This window comes from Cricetulus griseus, chromosome 6, assembly GCF_003668045.3.
Source record: "Cricetulus griseus strain 17A/GY chromosome 6, alternate assembly CriGri-PICRH-1.0, whole genome shotgun sequence".
Taxonomy (NCBI): domain Eukaryota; kingdom Metazoa; phylum Chordata; class Mammalia; order Rodentia; family Cricetidae; genus Cricetulus; species Cricetulus griseus.
The window spans coordinates 88,995,297-89,006,356 of record NC_048599.1 but is presented as its reverse complement, the minus strand read 5'-3'; the positions used below and the strand labels follow the sequence as shown (position 1 = coordinate 89,006,356).

General features: G+C 34.6%; 1 protein-coding gene across 1 annotated transcript; it reads right to left on the bottom strand.

Moving 5' to 3' along the window:
- Nucleotides 1-6,751: 6,751 nt before the first annotated feature.
- LOC100755868 (olfactory receptor 1052) lies at nt 6,752-7,690 on the bottom strand. Its single transcript, XM_027421167.1, has one exon. The coding sequence runs from the start codon at nt 7,688-7,690 to the stop codon at nt 6,752-6,754; it is 939 nt and encodes a 312-aa protein (XP_027276968.1).
- Nucleotides 7,691-11,060: the final 3,370 nt, after the last annotated feature.

The window sequence follows — 11,060 nt, the reverse complement described above, 5'->3', positions numbered from 1 at the left end:
TTGAAACACTGCAACATATAGTATGTGTAAAGCTCAGAAAATGCACTGCTTTGTAAAATCAGTGCAATTTTTAAAAATGGAAGGTGAGTATTTCACATCTAGAATTTAGTGATATTTGAATGATGGTTTTAAACCTAAGGGATTTGGGTTTCAATCATTTAGGAAGATGACTTCTTTGTATTAGCAGTGGAAGTTATAAAACAAATAATATTTATGTAGCAAAAGAGAATGGAATAAATTGGTAAAATATAACTTATTTTCTCTATTTCTGTTGACAGTTTATCAGATAAAAATTTAACATATTTTCTCAATCACTAAACCAGTAAGTCAATAATAATAATAATAATAATAATAATAAAGATATATATGTAATTATCAAATAAGGTTATTTAGCTTATTAAGAAATAAAATATACACTTCCCACGTTTAGGAGCCTTATGACCATGCTTTCCTTGGCTGCATTCTCTATAATTCACTGAATAAAAATAAAGCAGAAGATTAAGATTTCTTACTTTTAAAATGATGCACACTTTCAGCAAATGACAATAGTGACAAATAGGAAGGGTGAAATAGGACCTTCTGCATACATATAGGAGGATAAAAGGCACAGAGCCCTTGCAATATGAGTGAAATCGTTAAATTTGTGTCAGAAGACACATTGATATAAGAAATCCTGTTACATATATATCTTGATGCAAAGAAGCCATCCCTGGAGGAAACTTCTGATTCAAAGGCTGTATTTGTGCTCATTGTTATGTTTCTCTAAGGATTTAACAAACTCTTAAGCACTTAATGACTCCCTAAAGACATTCCATGTCTTCGAATTTGTACTGATTAAAAGTATAGTTAAAGGACTCATAACATATAAGCTCTGAAAAACCATGTAATCATGAGCCTAAATTACAAATAGAAAATAATCAAATTAACAAAAGTATTTATGGACCCTTAGGTATCAACTGCATTGCAGGATATGACAAAGTACATATATGTCTTAACTTTATTGGATGACACAAATCACATCCAGTAAAAGCACAGCCACTCGGTTAGTTGCTTTAGTGTATTCCTTATCAAGCATGTATCTGCTTATGCAGGATTTTGTGGTCATTTACTCACTTTAAATTACTTCAAGAGGGAATCTAGAAGTAGTGTTTTTGGTTGCTTATGTTCGTGAATCTATTTCTAAAAAATAAAATTTAATGTCCTGTTAATTTTATTTTTAATATATTGTAAAAAATAGTAATGGGTAGTATCTTATACCTGTAAGTACAGATATGGACAATAGGAAATATGAGACAGAAGGTTGTCTCTGTATCCTAGAAAACCAAGTATGTGAAGTGGGATCTTCCCTGGGAAACAAATAAACAAACACTATTGGCAAATTGTAGGCAATGAACTCTGGCAATATTTTTATGTAAGTCAGAAAGAATATCATTCATTCTCTTTGTAGAATCCTCTTAGTAAATGAGGTGTTTTGTGCATTTTGGTTTGTAAATTTTTTTTATTTAAATTAGAAACAAGCCTGCTTTACATGTCAATCCCAATTAACTCTTCCTCCCCTACTTCCCTGCCCACACTCAGGGACCTCCATTCCCATCCCCTTCCAGCTCCCCAGGGAGGGTGAGGCCTTCCATGGGAGATCATCAAAGTCTGTCATATCATTTGGAGCAGGGCCTAGGCCCTCCCCCATGTATCTAGGATGAGAGAGTATCCCTCTATGTGGAATGGGCCCCCAAAATCCATTCTTACAGGGATAAATACTGATCCACTACTAGAGAACCCAGGGATTAACAGGGCGTCCAAATTGACATCCTTACTCAAGGAGTCTGGAACAGTCCTATGCTGCTTTCCAGGCATTAGTCTGGGGTCCATGAGATTTCCCTTGTTCAGGTCAGCTGTCTCTGTGGAATTATCCAACCTAGTCTTGACCCCTTTGCTCATCACTCCTCCCTCACTGAAACTGGATTCCAGAGTTCAGCTCAGTGTTTAGCTGTGGTATCTGCTTCTGCTTCTGTCAGCTATTGTATGAAGGCTCTTGGATGGCATATAAGGTAGTCATCAATCTCATTATCGGAGAAGGACATTTAAGGTAGCCTCTCAACTATTTCTTAGATTGATAGTTGGGGTCAACCTTCTAGATCTCTGGACATTTCCCTAGTGCCAGATTTCTCTTTAAACATATAATGGCTCCCTCTATTAGGGTATCTCTTTTCTTTCTCTCCTCTATTCTTCCCCTAACTTGATCTTATCTTCTTGCTCTCTCATGTCCTCCTCTCCCCTTCTCTCCCCTTCTCTCCCCTTCTCTCCTCTCCTCTCCTCTTCTCTTCTCTTCTCTTCTCTTAACTCCTTCTCTCCTCCCCCTATTCTCCCAGTTAGTTCAGGAGATTTTGTCCCTTTCCCCTTGTCTGAGGTAGGTTGCTCAGGGAAATGGGAATCAACACTGCAAGATCTAGCACTTCCACTATTAGACATATACCCAAAAGATGCCCATACACACAACAAGAACATCTGTCCAACCGTGTTCATAGCAGCATTATTTATAATAGCCAGAAACTGGAAGCAACCTAGATTCCTCTCAACTGAAGAATGGATGGAGAAAATGTTGGTACATTTACACAATGGAGTACTACTCAGTGGAAAAACAACAGTGGAATCTTGAAATTCACAGGCAGGTTAACAGAACTAGAACCATCCTGAGTGAGGTAACCCGGTTACAAAAAGACAAACATGGTATGTACTCACTCATATATGATTTTAAACATAGAGCAAAGGATTAACAGCCTACAGTCCCCACCACAAGCAAAGATAGGAGACAGGGAGGAACCTAAGAGAGATATGCATGGTGTTCTGAGTTTTATGAAATGTAATTTAATCATAACATAAATGCTAAAAATGAAGTTACATTTATCAGAACAATGTTATATGTTCTCTTTAGTAAGTAGTATATTGAAGGTAAATAATTTCCCAAAACTTTACAATTGTCTTCATATTAGGCTTTTTTATTGATAAGAACATCAAAATAGTCTCCGGGAGGTGGCACATGCCTTTAGTCCCAGGACTCAGGAGGCAGAGGCAGGCAGATGTTTGTGAATTTGAGGTCAGCCAGCCTCTTCCACAATGTTAGTTTTAGGACAGCAAGAGCTATACAAAAACAAAAACAAAAACAAAAACAAAAACAAAAACAAAAACAAAAACAAAAAATACTGTCTCAAAAGAAAAAAATAAAAAATAAACAAGCAACCAAAATTTTAATAAGCAAACAAACAAAAACACATCAAAATTATTACACTCAAGACATACAAATCAGGTCTTTTATCTAATTTTATTGCTTTGAAATGTATATACTTAAATGGACATAGTAACTTTGGTAGAGTACCTGGGCCAAATTTCAAATACTTAACTCATCTCAAAACAAAGCTCTATTCTGGGAAGGCTGAGAATGGTAAATTGGCTAGGATGTAATACATGAGAAATGAATAAATACATATTTGAGAAAATAAATAAATAAATAATGGAATTTTCTAGTGGAGAGTTTAGAGGCTTTTGTGTAAAACAACATGTCATCTACAAATAAGGATAATTATTTTATTTTCTCCTATTGTTATAGATTAAAATGTAGAGTAGTATGTTCAACAGGAAAGAATCGGTATCTTATCTTTTTCATGATAGTTTATCTATTTTTGTTAATTTGTTTGGATTTTTCCCTTGAGACATGGTTATTTTGTCTATTCCTGGCTGTCCTCGAACTCACTTTATAGACCAAGCTAGACTTGAACTCAGAGATCTGCCTGCCACTGCCACCTGAGTCCTGGTCTTAATGGCATGCACTGCCATACTTTGGTTTTATTCTCTTCTTAACATGATATTTTTGAATGTTACTTTTAATGGATAGAGATATGCTTCCCTATATCTTAAGAATATCAAAGTTCCATGACAAATGGATAGTTTTGTTTTGTTAAAGGTATTTTCTGCACATAAGAAGATAGTCATTTGATTTCTGATCTAGAGTCTATTTATGTGTGATAGGTTACCTTTATTGATTAACATATGTTGAGCCATCATTGCATCTCTAGATGAAACAAACTTGATCATGATGGAGAATCTTTTTGATGCATTCTCAAATTTAATTGATAGCTTGTTGAGAATAGTTGTGTCTATGTGAATCAGGTAGATTGGTCTATCATTTCCTGGCTAAATCAAAATAGTTTGAAGAATTCCTTCCTATTCTACTCCACAGAATAATATATGGAGTTTCAGTGTTGCTTTCTTTAACCCTAGAACTGAGAGAAATAAACTCATGTTTCCCAATGAATTCAAGGCTAGCCTGTTAGTTTCTTAGTTCAAGGACAATCAGGAATACATACAGAAGCACTACCCCCTAAAGAAATGATTCTCATTCCCTCAGAATAACTGCCAATAGCTGCTAATCTAGGAGGGAGCCTAAGGGTCTCCTCAGCCATCCATAGTGGGAAATTAATTGGCTTGTGCTAGTGCAAATCTTCTAAAGTTAATCATGGCTGCTATAAAATCATGTGTGTACCAGGCCTGTAATGTGCAGACAATAGTATTTCACAGCTTCCAGTTTCTCAATGTTATTTCTGATTCTGATTAATGATGGTTTCTGAATGTTTTGATTTGAAAGACACATTGATGAAGATGTTCCATGTATGGATTATCAGTCCTAGTTGCTTAATCTCAGAACTTTGATAAGTTATTAATCTCTGCATTCACTGCTACTTACTGTAAGAAGAAGCATTTTTGACCAAGATTGAGAACAACATATCTGTTTCTGCCAACAGAAGTGTATATATAATGCAGCTTAACAATATTATCATTGAGAAAAACAAAAACAGTATATTCTTCTTTCAGGCCATGGCCTTCCAAGCTATGTTTGTTTTTTTTTTTTTCCACTTCATAGTATAGGTCTTCTATGAACCAGGCATCTGATTTGTACAGACATGGGTTATTTATACTTTAAAGAATCTTACCACTTTTGTAACAGTGGGCACATCTTTCATGGTGGGTTAGATATGTAGCATACAGAGTCAGCTTCTGGATAAATCATTGATATCTTCTCTTCCCCAGCAGTGTGCATAGAAAATTCTATACTATGAAAGCCAAGCTGCATGGAGAAACTTTCCTGATCAGTTTGAGATTGATTTCTAAATATCTTATAAGCAAATATTTGGTGTCTTCAGCAGCAGGGGTCTTTCTACCTAATTATAGTGAACAAGAAAAAGCAATAACAAGAGGCTTAATGAAGTTTATTGTCCATGGACCAATATTGTATACATATAAAAATTCCTTTTTTCTGAAGTAAAAATTTTTTAACCTCACAGTGTTAGAAATAAGATTTCATGGCCACAGATACAGAAAATGTACATGCAATTTAATTTTGAAATTGCTTCTTTTTTATTTCTCAAATAACAAACATTTCAAGAATTTATGAAAATATTTTGTATAAAATTTGTTTCTTATCACCATGTATTGATTAGTTTAATAAAAATATCCTAGAATTATATTTCATTCTTTTCTTTTCAATTACTATCTTGCCAAATCATTAAAAAATGTTGTTTGGGGCTGGAAAAATAACTCATAGATTTAGAGTAGTGACAATATTATTTGATGACTAATGTACTTTCATCTCATGGCCCTACCATCAAAAGAAGAACTAAAGATGAATATATGGTAAAACCAGAATTTCATTATTGCATTTTACTATTCTCCAAAAGACTGTTATCAAATCTACAAATTTCTATACAGTGTATTAGAAGTGATCATTCTTCTTGAATGACATATCCATACCCCCCATGTGCTTGCTTTAAAAACAATTCACCCTGACTGTGCTCATATGTCTCAGCTAGGGGATATGAAGGAATGAATCACTCATTTATCATATATGTACATTTCTACCAGACCATGTTCACAATAAATAAAATGTAAGTAAGCCATTGAACTGTTAAATATGGATGAAGAAAGTCCTACTGATTCTGAGAAAGAAGGAAGGCCATATGGAGCCCAGTGAGGTCTTGGCTAGTAGAGTGACACTGATAATTTGAGCAGAAGTAGAAGTAGAAAAAGAATGCTGCGTTTAAAGAAATAACATAAGAATGAACTGTGCAAGCTGAGTTCCGAAGGCATATGGAGGGAAGGAAGAGGTGCCACATGACTGAAAATTCATGGCACTGTTAGACTTAATGGCTTAAAAGAACAGGAGAGGGGGCGAAGAAAAGAAAAGAAAGAAGCATTACATAATTACATTAACTCCTTTTCCACATTTACTGTATTAAAATTTTCTATCATTGAAAAATTCAAAATTAAACATAGGATTGATTCTGTTGGAAAACAATATTACTAAGCTTTTCTTTTTTTCTGATTAAATGTAAAAATTCCTGTAAATAGGATGATATTAAATCTACCCTTAAGGAAAGCTTCATTATAGAAAGGAATAGTAAATGCAAACCTACATATTGTGTAGAATCAGTGGGTACCATTATTTTTGTATTACTTACATGTATTGATAAACTGCGAAAAAAGCAGCTTTTACTTTTGAGTAGTTTCTCTTTCTATATTTTATTTTATGCTCAGTTTACTGAAGTCTATGAATGTTTATAGAATATACTCCTTTGCATCATTGTAAAATACAGGACTCAATAATCCCTGCTGATTTAATGAAATAAAATGCAATATGTCTTTGTAAATTTTTCAAACAATTCAATGTTTTCATGCCTTTTTCTTATCAAACATCCTGAAATCAACAAGGGAAGCATTTCATCTGCATGGCCCTTTTCACAGCATCTTTGACTTCTTTGTTCCTTAAGCTATAAATCAGTGGATTTAACATGGGGACCACCAGGGTGTAAAATACAGATACAACCTTCTCTTGTTCTAAGGAGTATTGAGAGCTTGGCTGAATATAACTGAAGCTTACTGAGCCATATAATAAAGTCACAGCTGTCAGATGTGAAGCACAGGTGGAGAAAGCCTTGTGTCTCCCAGCTGCTGAGCGGATCCTCAGGATAGCAACAACAATGAAGAAGTAGGAGACTAGCACAATTAAGAGTGTAGTCATGGCAATGACTCCAGAGAAGATCAAAAGCAAGAATTCATTCATTGAGGCATCAGAACAGGACAGCTTCAACAAGGGAGGAAGGTCACAGAAGAAGTGGTTGATGACATTTGGACCACAAAAGGACAGCTTCATTAATCCAATTGTATGTGTCAATGAGTTGATTAGACCTCCTAGGAATGAAGCAAGCACCAGCCCAACACAAACCATTTTAGTCATGGCCACTGTATAAATTAAAGGGTTTACAATGGCCACATAACGGTCATAAGCCATTGCAGCCAGCAAAAATCCTTCTGTGGTAACCAACAGTGCAAACAAAAAATATTGTACAATGCATGCAGATAATGAGATAGTCTCTTTCTCAACAAAGAAGTTCATCAGCATTATGGGTGCAAATACTGAGGAATACCATGCATCCACAAATGATAGAGACCTAAGGAAGTGGTACATTGGTGTGTGGAGTTTAGGAGTTATGTAGATCAGAAAGAACATTCCTAAATTCCCCACCAAGGAGATGACATAGATCAATAGGAACAAGATGAAGAGAACCACTTTGAGTTCTTCATGATATGTTAGTCCCATAAGGATAAACTCAGTAACAAATGTGAAATTGACATCTGCCATGTATTTTGAGCCCTGGTGTCTATCAATAACAAGAGATTTGGATAAATTGGCAGTAATAGTAGAACATAAATATCTTAGGAATTCCAATCTAGATATGTTATCTGTACTGGAGAATTCTCTCTCTGGTTATCCTGTTGAGAAACATAGAAGTGTTTAACTAAGGCATCTATAATTGCCTAAAACACAGTATTTGCCTCTTCTACTCAATTGTTTTCATAGATTAAAAAAAATTGTTAGATTAATAGCTGAGCGATCCATTTAAATGGAATTTTGTAGGTGCACAGGAAACAAAATTTAACTTCTTGGTTGCAACAGGTAAATCCTTATTTATTAACCTCTAAGTATTAAATTCAAAAATTTAACAGGTATTTTCACTCAAATTGTCCTTAATTCTACTTAGTTTTACTATAATAACATGTAATTTAGAATATCAAGAAACCTAATATATCAAATATTGTTTCTTTTAAGAAATAAAACTATTTATTGGGGATGTAACTCAACAAAGTAGCAATTGCTAATGACACTAGTTGTAATATGCAGAACATACATAAATAATAAACAATAGCATAGTATTTTAGATATATCCCACAAATGTCAAAATTAGTTACCATTCTACATGTCTATCCAATGGTGTGGGAATTGTATACAAGACCTCATTCATGATAGGCAAGTGCTTAACGAATGAGACACATTGTTTTTGTCTTCCAAGTGTGATAGAAAGCAGACAATTAGAAGAGAACACCCCCAAACTGGTTCTTAGAGGATAATCAGAGGCATTGAGTTCTGAGACCTTCCCATCCTGTGAACAGTATCAAAGGATGCTTTGACCTTCAACAGCAAAGAATCATCCAAATTAACACATAATTAGCATTTAACATTTGATAAAAATAATTTGTTTAATCTTAGGAATATTATGTCTAATCTGTATTGTTTTAAAAAAATATAATCACATAAAATAAAACAAACCTGTAAAACAAACACATAATATCTTTGCATTCATTCTTCAATGCAGATTTTAGAGTAAATGGTATCTACTTAATTATAAATATCTTTCTGTTGGTAGACATTTCCTCTTCCAACTTTTCCAGGAGAGCGAAGGATTTTCCATGAAGGACCCACTTAATTAATTGCCTCTTGTTCTATATTAACCAGGTAGAATGTGAATACATATTTTAAACATATTAGTGGCAGTGTAATTTCTAACTGATAAATTAATTGATTTTATTGTTAGATTGAATATCCTTTACTTCTGGGATCCCTTTATACAGTGTGTAAAACTTAGGAAAAGAAACCTAATGTTAGATGATTTATATGGCAACAAGAAGACAGAAATATTACATTTAGGTTATTTATAGCAACAATTGAATAATAGATATAAACACTGATTATTTAGATTACAACTATTTCTTGAGAAAGAATATCCTTTTGAACTAACACATTGGTTTTTGAAGTTGTACTTACATGTATAAGAAGAAATTGAAATATAGGCTAAGAGGCATAAACTGATCATTAAGCACAAGCTATCCCCATTTCTGCAACTTGATGAATCTATCAAGCTTAAATCCTTTTGAAAGAAGGTTATATAGGAAGGTTCAGAGGGGGCAAAGCTAAGGGAGAAATGATGTAAATGCAGTAATTTCAAAAATGAAAAATATACTTGCTCATGAAAAAGTAACTGATTTGAACAATGTGTGAATGGAAGGATAAAATAAACAAATTTATCTTATTCATGGAAAGAAAAGATATTCAGCATCAGCCTCTAAGAGATATAGTGACCACCATGTATATAGTTGTCATTCTCTATAATGTTACCAAACAAAATCAGAACAGTCCAAGGGTCTTACTTTTGAAATGTTGTGTAAATTCAAAGACTGTACCATAGACAGCAGGGTTGAAATTCAAACTTATGCTTACATAAAGGAAAGTCAAAAGCATATATGAAAATACATGTGAGATAATCATAACATGCAGGTGACTGATTCGTGTATTTATATGCTTTGGTTCAAAGGGAATATATTTCCTAGAGTTAATCTCTGATGCAAATGATGTAATATGCATACTATTAAAAGTTGTTCTTGTTTCTCAAGGGAAGAAGAAATTCTCAAAAGGTTAATATCTCCCCTAAGGCATTCCATTTGAGGGATATTATAATGAATATAAGTAAATAGGAAGGGAGTATGGTAAAATACAACATGTGATTTATGAAACGGAAGCAGCAAAGTGGGCTGAAACGTCTTATTGTTGCTCTAGAATTTAATTAGAATTCATTCCTTGTGTCAGTGTCAGAAATGGAAAACAAACACAAACAAAACTGTTAATGTATCTTTGATGAGAAGAGAAAAACATTTGTATCAAAAGTACTAAAAGTTGTGTAGCAATATTTTTTTTTCTCTTTGGGGTAACTACTTTTTAAATTATATTTAAGATATATAACTATAACTTTTCTCCCTTCAAATCCTCCCATGTAGCCCTCCCTGCTTTCCTTCAAATTAGTGGCCTTTTTTCCCCTTTTTAAATATGACTGGCTTAGTCCGTATATAGTTCCTTGTAGCTATGTTTCATGGGCTGACCATTTGCCACTGGACAATAAATTCCTGTGCTTTCTCTGTGGAAAACCACTTCTCTCTTTCCCAGCTTTTCTCTGATGTCTACAGCCCTTGCATAGGGATGAGGCCCCATGCACTTTTCTATGTGCCAATTTGGTGTGTCCATTGGTGTTGTTCTTATTGAGTGCATGACTGGGTAGTCATGTTAGGGAGAAAATATGTTCTGATATTATTAGGAACACCTACAATCATTACTTTACTAAACTCTCATTCTATAAATACTTGTCCTAATAAACACAGATAAGTGCAGTTCTCATCCCGCATCTAGGAAAATTTTCCTGCCACAGATGGAAACCACTGGGGAAAACCAAAACAAATGGACTCTTAATCTGAGTCCATTAAGAGATTAAGAGTCCACTCCTAATGGATACAATGCACACGCCCCCATATTAAGGCTGAATAAGTCAATCTAGTAGGAGTATAAGTGTCCCATGAGAAGGCAAAATTTTCAGAGACATCCCCATTTCCACGTTCTGTAGTCCCACACAGTCACCAGTCTACACAACCATAACATATATACAGAGGTCTACAAATGCAGACACATGCAGGCTCTGCAATTGTCACTTCAGTCTCTGTGATCTCCCATGAAAGCTGCTTACTTGATTCTGCTTGCTGTTGTCTCACAGTGACCTTCACCCCTCTGGCTCCTACAATACCTCCTCCCCCTCTGTGCTGATCTATTCTTGTGGAGACTGAGTCAGTCATGCATGGGCTGCAATGGTCCACAATTGTCCTCAGTTGAGTCACTTGGCAGGAGCTGACAG

Coding starts and splice junctions, on each gene's coding strand:
- LOC100755868 (XM_027421167.1), bottom strand. CDS start 7,690: ATGGCAGATGTCAATTTCACATTTGTTACTGAGTTTATCCTTATGGGA.